Consider the following 21285-nt stretch of genomic DNA (forward strand, 5'->3'; position numbering starts at 1 on the left):
CTATATTTGTATTTAATAAGTTGTAGGTGTATTTATTTCAGTATAAAAGTGTAAAATGTTTCTTGCTTCAGTCATAAAATGATGATAATGGTGTGCCAGGGCATACATACATTATTTATTTAAAGCTTAAATCTCTAGAGTTTACATCAACTTAAGATCTATCCATCAATTCCAAGTTGTTGTTTTTTATGTTGTTTTTTTGTTTGTTTGTTTTCTGCCCTTTTTGCCAAAGAAAAGGTACAGGATGAAGTTAAAAAGGTTGACTTTACACTCACCTTAGTGTTTACCATGAAGTCTTTCTTTTGACAGCCCCTCGCGGTAAAGTTGTCCGAGTGCAAACTGAGGCATTATTTGTGATTGATAAAACTTTCGCCGAATCAAAATTTACGACCAATAAAAACGCAATAAACGGGGACGTAAATTTGATCCGGCAAATATAAACAAAAGAAAACACCAACGGAAAGCACTAATCGATCAGATAAAAAAATAACAAGCAAACCGGGCAGTAAAAAAAAAAAAAAAATCTGCGTACAGGAGATGCACGGGCTCCCGGAATTGCGCGTCCTTTCAGATTTCAATGCGTAAAAAGACACAAAAGTGTGTTAACGCCAACACTGTGATTGCAATTAAACATAAATTAAAGCAATTTTGGAAGACTATCCCCTAATCGATCAATTGGTCCTTAGATCAGAAACCAGTTACATATTTTTGTTTATTTTGTTTCAACAGGACCTTCCTGGAGGCTCTGATCAACCCTCTCCAAGATCAAATGGAGGAGTGGAAAAAAGGCATCAACACTTTGGATAAAGACCATTCCAAAGGTAGATATGACAATGAATGTGACTGCACAAATACATGCAGTTGTAATTGTTTAATATGTTTGTATGAAATAGAATATAAGAGAGCTCGACAGGAGATCAAGAAAAAGTCATCGGACACACTAAAACTTCAGAAGAAAGCAAAAAAAGGTAAAAGACAGTTCATTTTAGTTTGAAACCTTTTTGGAATACACATTTTACAAATAAGGATTACAGTAAATTGTGCAGAAAAACTTTGTTCTGACTGATGGAAGATTTGTGATGATCTGGTCCAGCTAAACATTGCCTTACTTGGTAGCATGCACAGGGCAGTAGGGTTTACGCTCATCAGTCCTCTTGGCCCACGTTCTCCAAACACATGCACCTACTACGTACATGGAAAAAAACATGCCATAAAAACAGTCATGCCAAATTTGCTTCCACTTTGTTTTGAGATGTTTGGATTGTGGTTTTAAAAACATTACATCAGTCAGTCTTTGAATTCTACAACCCGTACAGCAGACTTGTAATTGATTTTTTTCATGTAGTCTGACATTACACTACCCAGACACTTCCTAAGGACAGAGTTTAGTGGTGGCCTCTTTTCAGTTCACTTTTCTTCTCTCCTTGTCTTCATGTATTTCTGATGCCATCCTTCGATTCATGTTGCACTGCAGCTGATAATTTTGGTAAGTCAGTCAATACACAGGGGTAGCTCATCCCGTAAGTAAATCATCAGCTGCTATCATTTAGCTCTTCTACTGATATGTCCTCTTTGATTTAAGGTATTTGGTTGCCATAGCTAGATTCATAGTATGCCAAGGTAACTGAGACCCAGCAGCTGCCTCTTTAATGTGTCGTCCTCTGCCTTTTTTTTCTTTTTGTGCCTTTCTCATTCAGGCAGTGCAGTTAAGCAGCTTGTTGAACTAAAGGTTAAACAACCCCGTTACCATGGCAGCCAGACTCCATATTACTTGGAACAAAAAGCCATGATATGGTCAAAACAATCTTTAAGAGGAAATGTAATACCTGGTTGAGAGGTGTGTGTTAAGGAGATTTTGAGGGAAAAGAGAAGGGAAAGGTGTGCTCAAACTAAACTCCACCTACCTCTGAAATGTTATCTTGCTTAGTATTTGCATGAATGGACTGACACTGCAATAATATTCTCTTTCTGGTAGCTGGTGATTTACTGTCATACTGACAATATCTGCGTTACAAGTGTAATCCGCCCCCACGTCCTACCACCTGCCTGTGTCATTCGAGAGCGCAAAGCATTGCACTATTAACTCGGTGTCCAACGTGAACTCTGAAGGTTTCAGGGAGTGAGATTTACTAACGTGCTCTGACTGGCCTCCATCATACAATAACTCAAACTAGCCGTCATTAGAAAAAAGGTAGTGAAATTGAGAGTGAGTGAAGTTCTATTTTTTTTTTAAACTTTAATCAGTTTAGAAACAACTAACAATGGATGTTTGCCAAAAAACATGGTTAGTTGTTAGCGCAACTTATAATATACGGTAAGCAAAAGAGTCAGAATGGCCAGGCTTGTAACAAACAGCCCATGACTGTAGCTTAATGCAATTACTGGTCATGTGCAAGCTGGAGAGGTTAATCGCGTGTGAGTCCATGTAAAATCACATTTATATACACATGCCACATTCTAGTTCAACTCCCACTCTTTTTTCCTTCGCTGGATTGTTGGTGAGAGAAAAACAAGTCTGGGAAAGAAGTAGAAACACACAACACACAAAGTCAAATCAGTCAGTGGTGCTGCAATATTCTATAGAGAAGTGTTTAATGATTAGTGCTGCAAACATGTATTTATTTACTGATGCTCAGAGGGAATTACAGTGTTGTGGCCACACAGCTCTTTTATTCTCTGTTGACAGGGTGTGAATCAATTTAAATCAGGGGTGTCCAAAGTGCGGCCCGCAGCTAATTGTTTACCGGCCCGCCACACATTCTGCAAAATTTGCAAAATTGATAATATTGCAAAAATTTTAAAAAACATTAAAAAAAAAGTGGAATGAGGTGAAATATAACAAGAAAAAGTTGCAATGTTGACACAAAGCTGCCATGCAGTCTGTTTTTTTTCTTTTGTCTTTGTTTATTTTTCTTTTTTTTGCCATTGCTAAAAAAAATAAAAAGACTGAAAATCTATGTTATAATGAATTATTACTTTAAAAATATATCTTTAAAATGTTTTATGTGGAAAAAATATTGCATATATTGTGTGGTTGCCATATAAAAACATCAAAGTTTTATCTATTATAAAAATGTATCACGTTATGAGTGGGGGACCTTTTGGATCCCAAATATATTTAGTAGGATATTATTTAACTTTTCACTGTGATTACTCAAAAATATTAAATAATTAAAATCAATGGTGTCCTGCATTATTGATCTTTTAAGGCTCTAATACTAAATACTGCATATTTCAGTTTTACTATAAAAAACAAAGTTGTCTTTGACAGAAAAGGCATAAAACCTTTTTTTTTTTTTTTACTTGATATCAACCTGAAGTTGATATAGAGATTTACTGTAAGCGTTAAATATAAAATAATAATAATTTGACTTATTTTTAACATTTTAATGACTGAGACCCTTTATGGTCCCCGGGAGCCCTAAAGGTTAAAAAAAAAAATCCATATATTTTGTTAAGGTTTGAAAATGAAAAATATCAAAATGGCCCCTGCATGCTTAAATTTTTCCGTGTGCGGCCCTCAGTGGAAAAAGTTTGGACACCCCTGATTTAAATGAACCAACAGTTTGTGAAAGTTAACTGCCAAATGCATGTGATTTTTTTTATTATCTACTATCCAGCCGTCTAGCTTCTAACTACTGAATTATAACAATAGGAAAAAAAACATTTAATACAGAATTTTAGCGATTCAGTACATACCTCGATTCTAAGGTCACGTACCGATTCAATTTCGGTACAGTAAGGGCATAAAATGCAAAACATAAAACGGCTTAGCCGTGTGATTGTTGAAATGAACCATTAAAAAAATGAAAGCTGTCAAAGGATTAAAATATTTAAGTCCATTTAAGTCCGTTAATTTGAAATTAATCACAGTAACTGTTTTTATCTTTAATTCGTCTACGTTAGACAAATATTTTTCAAGAAAAATAGTGCTGTTAAACGGATTTACTGTAGCGTTAACTCATTATCGTGTTAACATTGACATCCCTAATAATACAATCTGCTGGCAGGTAATTCTCCAATAAATACATTTCTCAAACAAAAAAACAAAATCGATATAGCGTACATAAAAATTCTGTTCATTTCAGTTTCAGTTTACTTCGAACATGCATACGATGCAATGTAATGCATCACATATTTCCAGTTGTTTGATTACAGCACGTCCGAAAAGGAGTAGGAAGAAGCTGAATTTATTTAATCTTACCCATTTTCATATAATTTTGTCTTATTTCCTTGTTCTCTGTAACAGAATTGTGAATAAATAAATAATAGATAAATAATTTACCATAGTAAGTAAACAAATGTTCATCATAATACTTGTTCTGTGTACTTTGTGAACACTTGTAGTTTGAACAGTCTCTTAAACTGACTCATATTAGTGCTTTGTTTGATTTCTTTGGTTAATCCATTCCATAATTTAATTCCACATACGGATATGCTAAAGGTTTTAAGTGTTGTACGAGCGTACAAATGTTTTAAATTAGATTTTCCCCTAAGGTTATATTTCTCCTCTTTTGTTGAGAAGAATTGTTGTACATTCTTGGGTAGCAGGTTATAGTTTGCTATGTACATAATTTGCAAATGCACCAAATTGTTGAATTTCAATATTTGTTATTCAATAAATAAAGGGTTTGTAAGTTCTCTATATCCAACATTATGTTTTATTCTAATTTATCTTTTTTGTAACACAGTTAGTGAATGAAGCGCACATTTGTAGTTATTTCCCCATATTACTACACAATAACCCAGATATGGTAACACTAGCGAGCAGTAAAGGATATGAAGTGATTTTTGGTACATAACATGTTTTGCTTTATTCATTATTGACATGTTTCTTGCTACTTTATGTTGTATATTTTTTACATGAGGTTTCCAATTCATTTCATCATCAAAAATGTGTTTTCTTTTACCCTTTCAATATCTAATCCGTCTATTTGTATGTGTGTTTGACTTTCCCTTCTACTGTTACCAAAAAGCATTATTTTAGTTTTACTGTCTGTTTTTGTCAAACCATATTTTTTATTTGTTCATTTCTTCTGTTATTATTTGTATTAGCTTTTGTGTGTTCTATTCTGAACAAAACGCAGTTGTATCATCTGCAAATAATACTAATTTTAAGTCCTTTGTAACTTTACAAATGTTGTTTATATAAAGATAAAAAAATTGTGGTCCAAGTATTGATCCCTGAGGATCAAAGGATAAGAGAACCAAATTGATACACTTTGTGCACTAAAGATGCTAGAACCAATCTCGTAAGTCAATATAGTTTATTATAAGCTATTTACTGTAATAATGTAGATATTTACATAAACTATAGTTGATGTGTTGATCCCGTCAAGCAACAGACTGTACTGTGGATGCTTTTTTTTAAAAAAAAATCATGTTAACCTCTAAAGTTCTCATATTAATGTTGGCCCTTACAGTTGTGTGCTTTCAAAACCGCTTCATGTTTTCTTAAAAAATTCTGCCATAAGTTTGAGTCGTGAGAGAAAACCAGACCTCTGCACCCCCGAGACCCACCATAGAATTTCTGCTGTTCCGTGAGATAGCCTGGGCTTTGAAGCTCTAATCAATGTTTTCAGTGTGGTTGATTATTGTAACAGGTTCTAACATTCAAAGAACCACTGGTGAACCATAACCTTTACCTTAAATAGCCAGAGTCATGTTCAGAAGTATGCAGGGAAAAATTGCTCACATGTGATTTGTTCTTCAGTCGAAACCGAGCAAATGACTCAAATGGATCACTTTGCACCCTTGGGCTAAGTTATACAACTAGTTCATCACAAAGCCTTGTACAATGTAATCAGAAACTTGAAATATTTGCCATTTATGCTACACGATAGTGGAACCATGAAAACGTATTGTGTATTGTCATTTTTAGAGGCTTTTGGAGCTACGGTACTATGTCTTTATAGTCCATATATATATATATATACACATATGTATGTACATATAAATATATTGTTTTGTTTTTTTAAATGTGTTTATTTTAGACATTAGTCTTTACTAGATAAATTACATTTGCGGATGATGTGATTAAAACAATCTGTCTTCATACATATATGCACTGTTTTATATTCAATAGCGTGGTGTTGACTCATTTTAAACAATATTCATTTTATATACTACTTGTCCTCATTAATCACAGGTGAGCTGGAGCAGGAAGAAATACATTGGCCCAAATGATTTGCCAAAAAATTATTGCCTCTTGCAAAAATCAGTCTGTTGTGATTGGCCATTTCCTTGCTTTAAGTTAAAACACAATCTTAAATGAACTGTATCATCCACCCACAACAGCCACAAGGTTTGTACCGTATATTTGTTGACTTTCCTTGTCACCGCTCATTAATGTCTACTCTTGTAACATAATCCGATGCGCAATGACCCTTTTGTTTTCTTTGACTGAGTATAATAATGGAGAATTCCGTTGAAAACCCTCAATGTGTGTTCTGTACAGTGAATTTGTCATTACATCTGTACTCTTTTACTTCGGACTCGCATTGACAAGGTCAGAGGTGGTTGAAAGGCGGCAGTTTGTTTTTTTTGCCCAGAAACCAGATCGGATAGACTTCAGTGTTGTTCACTGGGAGTTTAACCTTGATTTATCAAAGACATTGCTGGCAATTGTATGTTCCTAACTTGGACAGCCACCACAAGCCCTTCTGCCTTTATTGGGACTTTAGGATGGATTAGTAGTCCATGTATTCTATGTCTCGTTGAGCTACAACCAGGAACATATGTTTGAAGGGCTTGACAAGGAATTGTGCCTAAATATAGATTGACAATCACAACATTAACATTTTCTAGAGAGATTAGCTTTAAGTGCATAGATTCTTACCACTTCTAATCAGGAGACACTTAAGTGATAAAATGTTTCCTCATGCTGGGCTGATAGGGAAAAGTGAAGTAGGTACTGGTAACTGATGCTAACTAATCAAATGTGAAACCACCTGTGTGTTTTCCATGGTCTGTGAATTTCACTACGTTTAGTGCCGGATCTACTAAGAGCCAAATAATGCGCGCTAGATAGCGTGTGCAAACTATAAAATTGCTTGTACTATCGGTGGACATGGCGCAGACCGCCCTATTTAAATGAAGTTTTTGCCTGTACTATGCGGCTTTCACCATGGAGATACTCATTTACCTGTGGCGTTTACATTTTTTTTTACAAACTGTTATGTATCACCTTTTCTGGGCATTTTAAAGGCGGTCCTGCGGTGCGATCTACAACAGAACCCACTTTTTTAGCGCACTGAAAGTCTGCCCATGGGGGACGGCGTGGCGAAGTTGGGAGAGCGGCCGTGCCAGCAATCTGAGGGTTACTGGTTCAATCCCCACCTTCTACCATCCTAGTCACGTCCGTTGTGTCCTTGAGCTAGACACTTCATCCTTGCTCCTGATGGGCCTGGTTAGCGCCGTGCATGGCAGTTCCCGCCATCAGTGTGTGAATGTGTGTGTGTGAGAATGGGTGAATGTGGAAATAGTGTCAAAGTGCTTTGAGTTCCTTAAAAAGGTAGAAAAGCGCTATACAAGTATAACCCATTTACCCATTTACCATTACGCATGCGCTGGAATGTTCAAGACGCAAGGAAGTGCATATTGTTTTTTTCATAAAGTGCATTATAAAAAAAATGAACGTCATAAAGACACCAAAACGCAGCATTAAATAATTTCTTTTAATTAGCCCCTTTAGTCATACAGCAGCTATAAAATTGTTAAATAGACCGATCACCTCCTTTCTCACAGCCATTTCTGTTGAACTGTCAGTTTACATGCACATTTCAGACGTGCTACGTAAAGACCCATAATGGTTTTCGCAGGACAGTTTTAGTCTTTACAAATCACACTGTGCGTGTTGAATACATTTGCATTTTTTCCTCCCAGTATTGCATAAATTCTGCATTTACTGTACATGAAGACGGACACGCTCAATAGATATATTTGAATAGATTATTTTGTTCGTTTAAGAGAAAAAATCCTCTGCGCATGAGTTCAGTGGATCAGCTTTGCATGTGCTATCAAGATTTCACCTGTTTTAATACACGCAAACATTTAGTAGATCAGGCCCAAAGTATGTCAATGTATATAGTTGTTTTACATTGAGTTTACCTCACTTTGTTTTGTATTAAAAACTGAGGTCATGTGTATTGCTAATATGTGTGTGTGTGTGTTACACATTGCAGGTCGTGGTGATATCCTGCCCCAGTTGGACAGCGCAATGCAGGATGTCAGCGATAAATACATTCTTTTGGAAGAAACCGAGAAACAGGCCCTGAGAAAGGCTCTCATCGAGGAAAGACAAAGGTTCTGCTCCTTCGTAGCCATGTTGCGGCCTGTGGTGGTAAGCAGAACGTTCATTGCTGCTTTGTTTTTTAATCTTTGATCAAACTTTGTTCTTTATGTGCTAATTGATAAATATTCAACTATGTGTGACTGACACTACTTACTTCTTGATTGGCGCAGGATGAAGAGATTTCTATGTTAGGAGAGGTTACCCATCTCCAGTCAATCTCTGAAGACCTCAAATCTCTGACCTCTGACCCGCACAAGCTCCCCCCTGCCAGTGAACAAGTAAGAAACCCACGATTTTATCCCACTCACATATTTTGCTCAGTACATCACTTTTGTTGCAGCTTGAATCCGATGTTGTTTTGACGTTTCGCCTCACATGAAAAATTATACTATAATATATATATTTATATTCCCACCAGGTCATCTTGGATCTGAAAGGTTCAGACTATGCTTGGTCATACCAAACTCCTCCCTCTTCTCCCAGCACCTCAGTGTCAAGGAAGTCCAGCATGTGCAGGTAAACACAAAGACCACATTACTCCATTAGTGTTTCCCAACCTTTATTGAAACATATTTCATATTACAAATACCTCACGGCATGCCACCAAACAAAAATGTCACAAAAAGTAAATATGCTATATGATCAGAGCATTTATTTAGTTTCTTGTCACTAGATGTCGCAGACAGACAAATGAGCAATTATAGAATACTTAGTAAATAAAAACATTTTTTAGGACCAATTAAGGGAAATTGTATAATTTTCTATAGCACAATTTGATGATTTGTTGCAGCCGTTAGGAATCACAGATCAACTGCAAATGTAACCACTTATTTATGGAGATTTCAAATCTTTCCTCCACTGTAAACAAACATATTTCAGTTGTGCCCCCAAGTGGTGCATAAGTGCTATTATTAAGCTGCTGTATTTATTGTGTAAGTGATGCTAGTGTATTATTGTAAAATACTCAGTGACAAAATTTACTGTGACAAGAGTTGCCCACAGGTATCTGTCCCCCCTCTTATTAAGGGAATTGTATTGCTGTATTGTTTTTGCGCTTTATATGTCATTACCTTGGTGTTGGTACATTGATTAAACTTTGCTTGTCCTGCAATGGTGGGTTGCATCTTACAGTATGCTTAAAAGAAGTATGACATTTCACTGAGAAATTGTAACGTATAAATGTGTCCAGTCAATCTACATTTATTCAACAGTCTGTCTTGGCATCTAACATTACACAGTCTTCGCTCGATTTTCACAAAACAAGTACCGGTATATAGAATATCGATTTACAAGCCTAATTGGTTGTTGTACATGGTTCGTAAACTGAAACGTTCATACAGTGAAGCTGAATTTGTGAAACTGAAACAATACAAAAAGAATGCCATTGTAAGTTAATACTTCTAACACAGATACTCATAAACGTGATAGCATATTAGCTATTTCTAACGACGCTAGAATTATTACATTACGATAGCACGTACAAATATGCATGGAAACATTCCTACAGACATCACACATGGGATGTTTAGTAACTATAAACAGTTTTAGTTATATTGTAAAACTTACAAACGTTGCTTAGAGTTATGAATAAGAGAATCCATAGGAGTAGAAACGCTATGGACGGCTAGAAGACTGAACAGCACTACGATTGGGGGAAAAAAGAAGGGCTACTGGTAAATGTAGGGTGAGTAAACTTGTCCAAAAGAAACAATAAAACACCTTCTCATTGTATTTGTTTGTTTTTTAGCGCAGATATATATATATATATATATATATATATATATATATATATATACATATATATATATATATATATATATATATATATATATATATATATATATATATATATATATATATATATATATATATATATATATATATATACAAAACCCAAAACCAGTAAAGTTGGCACGTTGTGTAAATCGTAAATAAAAACAGAATACAACGATTTCCAAATCATTTTCAATCTATATTCAATTGAATAGAATGCACTACTTATGCATATACTTAACGTTAAGAAACTTATTTTTTGCAAATATTAGCTCATTTGGATTTTGATGCCTGCAACATGTTTCAAAAAAGCTGGCACAAGTGGCAAAAAAAACCGAGAAAGTTGAGGAATGCTCATCAAACCCTTATTTGAAAAATCCCACAGGTGAACACGCTAATTGGGAACAGGTGGGTGCCATGATTGTGTATAAAAGCAGCTTCCATGAAATGCTCAGTCATTCACAAACAAGGATAGGGTGAGGGTCACCACTTTGAACAAATGCCTGAGCAAATTGTTTAAGAACAACATTTCTCAATTAGCTATTGCAAGGAATTTAGGGATTTCACCATCTACGGTCCGTGATATTATCAAAAGGTTCAGAGAATCTGGAAAAATCACTGCACGTAAGCAGCAAGGCTGAAAACCAACATTGAATGCCCGTGACTTTCGATCCCTCAGGCGGTACTGCATCAAAAACCGATATCAGCATGTAAAGGATATCACCACATGGGCTCAGGAACACTTCAGAAAACTATTGTCAGTAACTACAGTTTGTCGCTGCATCTGTAAATGCAAAACTCTGTAAAACTCTACTATACAAAGCGAAAGCCATATCAACAACACCCAGAAACGCCGCCGGCTTCTTTGGGCCCGAGCCTATCTAAGATGGACTGATGCAAAGTGTAAAAGTGTTCTGTGGTCTGACAAGTCCACATTTCAAATTGTTTTTGGAAACTGTGGACGTCGTGTCCTCCGGAACAAAGAGGAAAAAAACCATCCGGATTGTTATAGGCGCAAAGTTGAAAAGCCAGCATCTGTGATGGTATGGGGGTGTATTAGTGCCCAAGACATGGGTAACTTACACATCTGTGAAGGCACCATTAATGCTGAAAGGTACATACAGGTTTTGGAGCAACATACGTTGCCATCCAAACAACGTTATCATGGACGCCCCTGCTCATTTCAGCAAGACAATGCCAAGCCACGTGTTACAACAGCGTGGCTTCGTAGTAAAAGAGTGCGGGTACTAGACAGGCCTGCCTGTAGTACAGACCTGTCTCCCATTGAAAATGTGTGGCACAATATTAAAGTTAAAAGTTAAGTACCCATGATTGTCACACGCATTAGGTGTGGCAAAATGATTCTCTGCATTTGACCCATCACCCTTAAGCACCCCCTGGGAGGTGAGGGGAGCAGTGAGCAGTATGAAGCCTAAAATACCACAACGGAGACCCCGGACTGTTGAACAACTTAAGCTGTACATCAAGCAAGAATGGGAAAGAATTCCACCTGAAAAGCTTCAAAAATTGGTCTCCTCAGTTCCCAAACGTTTACTGAGTCTTGTTAAAAGGAAAAGCCATGTAACACAGTGGTAAAAATGCCCCTGTGCCAACGTTTTTGTACTGTTGCTGCCATTAAATTCTAAGTTAATGATTATTTGCCAAAAAAATTCAGTTTCTCAGTTCGAACATTAAATATCTTGTCTTTGCAGTATATTTAATTGAATATAAGTTGAAAAGGTTTTTCAAATTATTGTATTCTGTTTTTATTTTCGATTTACACAACTAGCCAACTTCACTGGTTTTGGGTTTTGCATATATATATATATATATATATATATATATATATATATATATATATATATATATATATATATATATACACACACACACACACACACACACACACACACTGGGCAGTATACCAGTTTTACGAAGTATACCGGTATATTTTATAAAGAGCTATGTATTTGAGACAATAGCATCATACCCGATATATGCAATCCTTAATGTTTTGCTACTCATTCTTTCTGCGCTGGGTGTTGTCCCGCCTACTCCACTCACATGTGGAGCAGCTCACTTGACACAAACGCCAGTACGAGGAGAGTGTGAATTATACCTGTCAATCGTGACCATTTTGTTGGGAAATCACGCATTTTGGCCTCCTGTTCTGGCGTCTTGCAGATCCTGTTTTCCCCGGATTTTACTTGAAAATTATTTTCAGCGGTATTGTTGACAGCCATCAGGTCTGTTTGACTGAAGGCTTGGCATCACTCGGGTCAACACGCTTTCATGATAGCAGCGTGGCGAGTTGCAACTGACATGATTCTATCAAATCAACAACGCGAGAGATGGATTCACATGAAAACGATGGAGAATACATTTCTGCCAGAATGCAAACTTTGTGTTAATAGATATGTTCCGAGTTGCAATGGTATGAAAAAAACGGATTTAAAAAGCTACCAGAAATAAGTATGTGGTTATATGAGCTTCCCAGTCACAACTACTTTGCTCAAGAAGCACTGCCCCAACTCATCACAACAATCTGAAAAGGTGGTTTAGCTGCAGTGGCAGTATTGTCAGCTGCCACACAGTATCTTGCAGTTTACAGCTTGGTGTTCCTCGCTCAAATTTTTAAGGGGAACAAGGGTCTTCTAAAAATGTTGAGCTAAAAAACATTCTTGTCAAAGGTAAAATATTTCCAAGTTGCTGCTGATGTTTAAAAAGTCCTCTTAAACCAGGGACATTATTTTATATTTTCTTCTTTTGTGTTTTTGTTATTGGCTGAGAATTTCAGCATAGCTTAAGGTTTGTTTCAATGAAAATTATACTTTACTATTCTTATATTATTTTCAAGGCTTTTCAACAATTTTATGTGCATTTGTCTATTCCTGAAACCGAAACATTTCCCGAAATGTACTTTTTGTTTCAATAAAACAACTTGACACGCATATTTGGGTTTGACTTTGTCTAAATTTCTTTTCCGTAAAAACTACCGTAATTTCCGGACTATAAGCCGCACCTGACTATAAGCCGCACCAGCTAAATTTAGGGGAAAATACAGATTGCTCCATATATAAGCAGCACCCGACTATAAGCCGCAGGGTTTTGATGTGTAATTACCGTAGTATATAGGGGTTCCTGCTACCACGGAGGGGATTGTCGGGACAGAGATGATTGTTTGGGAATGCAAAGCGTCCCATTTATTAACAATAAATCTTTCAATCATTCAATCAAACTTTCACATCTTTGACATGGCGAACAGCATTCGTGCAGAGTACAAATAATACAAAGGTGCAAAGTAATACAAAGTGCTCGCCTGTACGTTATCAAAATAACCAGCCTACCGGTATATGAAAAGTCAGTCTTTAATCATTGTGTCATCGTCTTCCTCCTGCGTACTAAAACCACCGAAATCCTCTTCGTCGGTGTCGGAGAAGAACAGGCCGTAAATAAGCCGCACCCTTGTATAAGCCGTAGGGACCAGAACGAGGGCAAAAAGTAGCGGCTTATAGTCCGGAAATTACGGTATTTCGATATATTGTATATCGGGATTCAGCCAAAATACTGTATATCGGGATATGAGTTTTGCTCCATATCGCCCAGCCCTAATATATAGATAGAATACATAGTATTTAAGATAATGGTTTTGATTTTCAATTGCTGCCTCAAAGCCTCTCATGCTTGTAATTGTCTGAATTTGCTCAGTCACTGCCTGCTACATGGTGGGCTGTGTTAATTATTTTTTACCCTTTTTCCTCTTCACTCCCCCAATTCCCTGTGTTCTTCATTTCTCTTTTTTTAATCAACTTTTTATGCAAATTCCATCCTTATGTTCTTCTCTTTGGGTGCCCTTGTTTCTCCTTGCTCCATCTGTCAATGCTTCCCCTTAAACCGGCCCCCCATCCTACTCTCATGCCCTCCCTCCTTTGTCACAGTAGTCTGAACAGTGTTAACAGTAGTGACTCCAGGGGATCCAGCGGCTCTCACTCTCATTCTCCTTCCTCCTCTTCTTCCTCCTCTTCCTCACACCACCTCTTCCACCACCATCAACCCCGCCACCGATACCGCAGCTCCACGCTGTCCCAGCAGGCCTCGGCTCGCCTCTCCAGCATCTCCTCCCACGACTCTGGCTTCATCTCTTCATCGCATGACCAGTACTCCTCATCGAAATCATCCTCACCGATGCCAGCTGAGAGCAAGGTGAGCAAAAATGTTAACAATCAACACTCTTAGTAACATCTGTAACATGTAAATGTGATTTACTATATAAAATTCAGATTTTGAGTCAGAGTGGGAAGTGTACACATTAACTGTACCTAGTAAAGCATTAGCCAGCAGCAGTAAGTTTATGAGATTGTGGTGAGGTTATTACAGCTTGACTGTAAAAAAAATTAGTGTTTCCATTGTAGCCCAGGGCAAAGCAGGTCATGCTTTAAAAACATAGACCGCTGTGACAGACTGTGGTTTGGAGAGGCTCAAGCATTACGAGTTAATATTTTTACCAAATGTACATTTTTAAGTGTTGCACAGTGCACCACGAGTACTTTGAGTGCGTCTCTATCCACTACTCTCATTCTGTAAATTCAATCAAAACAGGAGCCGGAATACTGAAGCGTGCTCTGTGTGGGCTGAGTGTGCTTTGGGATAAACCATATGTATCGCTGCAGTGGTTATTTTGTTTGCACAGCAGCAACCAAGTTCTCCTATTAGGTTCCTCAATGTTAGCAACAAAACATTTGTGAGTCTGTTCATCTGTTTTTACAAGTTAGGTCTTCATTAATCTGCTATGGGAATGAGTCTTTTTCTTGGTGAGAAAGAACAGTGACATTTTTGAAATTGGTTCGCTGCGTTATAGCAGAAATGTCACTCTGTCTGGAATATGAATGTATTTCCTTTATGTTAATAGGCACAGAATGATCCCATAATATTCTCGGAAGTAAAACCAAATATCTCTAAATTTGCATGTTTTAATAAGGAACTTTAGATTCATTTCATTCCTTACCTTTATCAAGCCTATTAACACCACGCTATACAACACTGACATTGCTTTAAATGAAGTAACAACTCCCACTCCACCTTCTCCATAGTCACATGACTGTACCTCTGACTAACTGCTGAGAAACTATGGAAAAGTTGGCCGTGCAATCTAACAAACTGATCATCACTTTGACATGTCTGTGTTTGCTTTTCTGTGTCTGTCCTTCTGCTACCTGCTTTTGTCCTGCTTGCTGCTGTTGTCCCAGCCTTGTGCTAGTTCCAACTCCTCTGATGTGTCAGAGTGTGGGCAGCTTCACAGTGACTCCAACAGTGAACCTCATTCTATTGAAGCTGCTGCTGCAACGCCACACACTGCTGACGAGGTGAAACATGCTTACCCAACATCAGCCTTTCCCCTTCTTACGAATGTCTTTGCTGTACCTCCAGCTTTATTGTACTAAACCTTGGCTCAACATTGCGTCAACCTGTTGTTACTCACACTACAACAACTGAGATATGCTTGGAAGAGTCCTCTATCATTGGACCACTATACCTAGAGAATAATAATGGATTATTGGATCATTAAGGATTGATTGATTGTGTGAAATTTAATGTTGAGTAATAGGATCTAGAAAAAAATGTAGTTTACTACTTGGTCGCAAACAAAAAAATGCATCAAATTAATATAATTAATGGACAATGGTTAAAAACAATGCATTCATTCATTAATCCAGGAAGTTTTAGTAGAAATAACCACCCCTATTCGTAACGACTAGGGATGCAACAATTAACCACTTTTATTTTTTATTATTATCTATTTACCATGATTGAGAAAACGTCATGGTTATATAATCACAAAGGCTCCACTACACCGTGTGTCACTCGGACATTAGGTTGGTATGTTATTTTCGGCACAACCTGCACGGAAACAAAGTTACACCAGCGGTGCACGGGCTGATACTGTCATGTCTGTGATTATGTTTTGTTTTAGTCATGTTCGGATTTGGTTACTGTCAGGACTCGGTCCTTGGCGTGGTTTGTTCTCCCAGAAGGCAACGGAAAATTGGCGCGTGCGAGACGTGAATTTAAATACATTTTAATTCAAACTAAAAAAGTACAAACAAAAGGCGCTCACAGTGGAGGTAAAAACTTGACTATGACAAAACAAAAGACTTGCACAAAGGCAGAACTAGGACATAAAACAAACTTGCAAACTAAGGCTTGAATAAAGAAAACTTACTTGGAACCAGAACAGGACATGAAAAAGAACAGCATGGATCATGAGCGTGAACAGAGTGGCAGGAGTGAATGTGATGTCGCCAGGACGAACAACAGAAACAGAAAAGCTTATATAGTGACATGATCAGTGAAAACAGGTGAGTGACTCTAACCGTGAACAGGTGCGTGACATGACAATGTGAACCAGGTGAAACTAATGGTTGCTATGGTGACAAATAAAAGTGCACAAAAAGTCCAAAACCAAATCCGAACATGACTAAAACAAAACATAATCACAGACATGACAGATACGCACCTATCAAGAGACACGCTAGTATGCTACATTACCTTAAAAATGGTAACAGGACAGTTCCAGCCCTCCCAAATTGCTAAAGTTTGCAGCGAGGGAACATTTCAGGTGCTTTAAAAATGACCGGGTAGTCACTGAAGACGATGGCTCACCCATTTGCAAAACCTGCCAAAAGAAATGTGTGGCTAAATGGTGCAGCAAAGTAAAAGCAACACATAATAACTAAGTCAAAATATGATAATAGCAAGTTACTTCATGAAGAATTGAGTTGGTAAATAGTGAAATATAAAGGCGTCACTTACAATCAGTAGTTTAGCGTTGAGTGAGTTCAGTGTAAACAGCAACTGGTACTCCTGTCAAAGGCTTCATTCACTAACCATTTAATGTTACAGATTGCTTCTTCTTGCCTGTGTTGAATAAACTACAGGCATTGTAAGTTAATATAGCAAGTGTGAAACACTAACATAACATCAGGAGCTTGTAGAATAACATCTCAATTATTACTAACGCAGCATAAAATTGTTTATTAAAAATTAATAGGCATAGATGACAGTTGATGACTAACGCTTGAGTTTATTAGTCTTATTTTAATAATACAAATGTTAAGGTAATTATTTGTTTATTTATACCTATTTTTTATTATTTGACTACTGTTATTTCAGACAGTATTAATAAATAACACATCACAATCTCTAAGAAATATCAATGTGATGTTTTACTTGTTTAATTTTAAAATTAATCAATACATAATAATCCTTATAATTGTAAAACTTTGATTATTACTCAGACTATAATTGTACCGTGAAAATCTATAATTGTTGCATCCCTGCTAAGGACTGTAAACCTAATGTCATTGCCATTACTATTTACTTCAGTTTCTTTCATTGTTTTTGTGCTTTTCAATTTTTTTTTTTATTGTATTGTCTGTTACCTTATTTTTTCCATTTTATTATTTCAATAATTCATCCCGTTGTTTGTTTCTGTTATGTCCTTGTTATCCTCCCACCCACATACCCAAGCAGCTGTCCAATAGTTTTGACCACTATAGCCCAGCCAACTCCCCCTGCAACGGTGGGAGTCTGAGCTCAGGCTCGGACACAGCCTTCCCTTTCTTCCCTCCATCCTCCACTTCCTCCTCCTGCCCCACACGGCCATGGTCACGTCCCGCCTCAGCTCTGCTGCCAGACTTCCCTCACCACTGCCCAATGGGCTCCCTCATGATGCCTTCCTCTTGCGTCCCCAGTTGGAAGGTTCGTCTTGAAGATCACTGCATTTTACTCCTTGTCCATAGTCTGGTCTACATGTCACGCTTTCTACCTATTTTTTTATTGTATTTTGGCAATCATTTAAAGTGAAATGTGAATCATGTATCAGAACACTGACTGACTAGACTGTTTCTTACCAGGACTGGGCAAAGCCAGGACCATATGACCAGCCCATGGTCAACACATTGCGCAAGAAGAAAGACAAGGGGTCGCCAGCTATATTGGACTGTAATGGTGGTACGGGCACTGTAAGCAGTGCACCGCAAAGCCTTTCAGCCCCAACCCCAGCTACAGCTGAAATGCAGACACCCCAAAAGGCTTCAGTCGACAAGAGGAACAGGACCGCACCTGTCAAGGTCACTTGAGTTTTTCTCAATGTAGTGTATAAATAAGTTAGTCGTCCCTCGCGACATCACGCTTCAAAGTTTTGCCTTTTTTTTAAAGCATACTATACATGTTTTTGCCCTAAATTAAGTGTTATTTGTGTGTTATATGTGTTATACAGTGCAGTATTTGTCTTATGTTCAAATAATTATGTTATATGAAAATATTCACCAAGCCTGCTCATAACAATAGGTGGTTAATCTTGAAGCTACTCTATCTTCACCGCGACAATTTCAAATTAACTTTTGGGAGAACAACTTTTTGGTGGACTTAATCTTCAACACCTGCCTCATCAATAACACATCTTCACATTGGCGAGCCTTTAACGTGAGGAATGTCGAATGACAACAATTGGAAGTAGCATTAGACATTTAGCACAACCCTTGAGAGCGCTGCCCGCAACTGTCCAGTCAAAGTAGAGCTGAACTGTTTTGATACACTTGATCTTCGAAATCAATACGCAGTTTTGACGTGATCGATGTAGAATGACAACGCAGACACGCAAAGTTAACACGGAATGCTAACATCACAGCTAATTGTCGTAGTTACGGAAAATTGACCAACAATTTACGCCTGTGGTTTGAGCACTGAAAGTCCAGTTCCATCTTAGAGGAATTATTCAGGACGTGACAAAGTATTTCCACGTTATGGCCATGTGGTAGTGGCCGAGCAACGGCCATAGCAATGACGCTTGGAGTATCCTCGGGCTACCGATCAGTGTTAATTTCAGTGACTAATAATTTTCATCTTAGTTATTGTCAACAACATATTTTCCCCTGACGAAAATACGACGTTAACTAATCAAAACAAGTGCGTGTTGACTAAAACGTTTAAAAAAAATTAACTGACATTTTACTCAATGAATAAAAACAAGACGTAAATGTTGACTGAAACAAAATCCAATCTTATTTAACTTTGTCTTGTAGATGGGTTGGACAAGGTCAATATATATCTAATCACAGCTCTTTAACAGCATACCTATGAAAGAAGGGTCAAGAGTTAGTTACAAAGGAGAGCAAATCAAATGTTTTTCCTTGTGGGATGAGGAATTTAGATTTTTTACCGCCAAAACCAAACTGTATTGATGTAAATATGTTCCACATCATAATATGTGTACACCTGGCAGAATGTTATTTTTGGTGTTAGGATGCCAGTCATTGGTCATTACATATACACATCTGTAAGTTAAGACTAATTCCATTTCCACCATATAACTTCTTTACAAAAAATGATCAAGTAATTTTGTCTACCTCAAGGAATCATTTATCTAATAGTAAATCTAAAAGCATGACAAATGTTAATGTGGTCCAACGTGTTTATGTGACACATGCAGCAATAGGAGGAAGTAAATGCAGTGTTTTGATTGTATTTATTTATTTGAGACAGACATTTATCAACTAATGAAAGTCTCCAGCCCCCCAGGGACCCCAAGAGGGACAAGTGGTAGAAAATGGATAGATGAAATTTGTCCTGCCACATATGTGTATTTGCTGCTTCTGGTTCTCCCGCGCTTATAAACAAATTACACTGAAGGCTCGCATCCTAACCTATCCTTTGGCAACACACATGCATACCGGGTTTGCCAGAGAGGTAGCTTAAAAAACTAGTAAAAGTGCCTGAAAGATATTTATTGGCATTGGCATTTGGAGCAAAATATGACTTACAGTAAGTACATCATCCTTGACCATAAGATCTTGCTGTTTTTGTGTTAAGACAATGCTTTGCATGTAGTCTAAATAAAGGTGCTTTCAAATAAACATTAAAGAGGCCTTATCTTCTATACTTTTTATTTTGTTCGACTAAATATACTGTAATTTTAGCTGACTAATTTCGTTGACTAAAACTAAATCAATTTAGATGACTAAAAGTCACTAAAACTAAAATATATTTTTTGCCAAAAGACTGACTAAAACTAAATTTAAAAAAATGCTGTCAAAACACTGCTAAGTACAGTAATCTACAGTAGAACATACTCAAGGCTACTGTACTGGCTGAAACAAGTGTAAAGGTGACTATATGGGGGTTATTTCAGGGGGCTTTAATAATGTTTTTTTTTAAAAACATATTTACCGGTAGAAAGTCATAAACATTTTTAATGCTCTTTGTATTCAAATATTTGATTTAATAATAATAACCCTACTTCGTGGAAATCAGTGTATCATATCCCTTCTGAATTAACCGTGGAAACAAGGGGACGACTGTGTGTCTCATTTGGAATAACTTTGATATATTCCAGTAGTGACACTTTCAGAGCTGTGTGCTCAAGTTGTATTTATGCCCCCAGGCTGGTGAGTTTGAGGCCCATGATGAACTGGCTCTGGCCTTATCTAAAGGCCTGGAACTGGACACCCAGAGGTCCAGTCGGGACTCGATCCAATGTTCCAGTGGATACAGCACTCAGGCTAATACACCCTGCTGCTCTGAGGACACAATACCCTCACAAGGTAACACGCAGTACACAAGCAGCCTAGAGGTGCTTTTAAAGCTTGAGTTATCCCAGTATATTGACTTCTGTCTGTTTTATCACCTTCAGTGTCCGATTATGACTATTTCTCAATGGCTGGGGACCAGGAGCCTGAGCAGCAGCAGTCTGACTTCGACAAGTCATCCACCATCCCCAGAAACAGCGACATCGGCCAGTCCTACCGACGTATGTTTCAGACCAAGCGGCCCGCCTCCACCGCCGGCCTGCCAAGCGCACAGGCTCCCTACTCTCCGCAGACAGTCTACCCCACTGGATCCCATCCCTCCACACCCACTCACATAGGAAATTTTACAGCTACTGGTCCTTATCCTCCTGCTGTGACAGGTACACACTGAGCTTAAACACATGGTCTTTGACATGTTTGCACTCGGGCTGCAACAGTACAGGTAACCCACAGTACGGTCCGTACATCGGTTTCTGGGCCACGTTTTTCAGTTCTATTTCGGTACGTTTTTTGAGTGTAAAAACTTGTTCCTCTCAAAGTTCTCTCTTTAGCTTGCTTGTCAGCAAATGTTGCATTCTGCAGTAATCATCAGTGGTAGACTGAATACTTTTCTTTAAAGTTAACAGTTACTAA

The 21285-nt window shown here is 37.6% G+C and overlaps 1 protein-coding gene across 8 annotated transcripts in view; it reads left to right on the forward strand.

Moving 5' to 3' along the window:
• LOC133660169 (protein MTSS 1-like) overlaps positions 1-21285 on the forward strand; it is a 90116-nt gene that overhangs the window by 64100 nt on the left and 4731 nt on the right. For 2 of the 8 annotated variants that reach the window (XM_062063388.1, XM_062063391.1), the window contains exons 5-16: positions 730-821; positions 894-968; positions 1475-1486; positions 8184-8341; positions 8464-8571; positions 8712-8809; positions 14005-14269; positions 15313-15429; positions 17597-17824; positions 17980-18195; positions 20508-20667; positions 20757-21032. In XM_062063388.1, coding sequence (XP_061919372.1) covers positions 730-821; positions 894-968; positions 1475-1486; positions 8184-8341; positions 8464-8571; positions 8712-8809; positions 14005-14269; positions 15313-15429; positions 17597-17824; positions 17980-18195; positions 20508-20667; positions 20757-21032 — 1805 coding nt within the window. Of the gene's footprint in view, positions 1-729; positions 822-893; positions 969-1474; positions 1487-8183; positions 8342-8463; positions 8572-8711; positions 8810-14004; positions 14270-15312; positions 15430-17593; positions 17825-17979; positions 18196-20507; positions 20668-20756; positions 21033-21285 lie in introns of all 8 variants that reach the window. The other 6 variants (XM_062063389.1, XM_062063395.1, XM_062063394.1 and 3 more) reach the window with 6 other exon arrangements.

Source organism: Entelurus aequoreus, linkage group LG11, assembly GCF_033978785.1.
Source record: "Entelurus aequoreus isolate RoL-2023_Sb linkage group LG11, RoL_Eaeq_v1.1, whole genome shotgun sequence".
In the NCBI taxonomy this organism is placed as follows: domain Eukaryota; kingdom Metazoa; phylum Chordata; class Actinopteri; order Syngnathiformes; family Syngnathidae; genus Entelurus; species Entelurus aequoreus.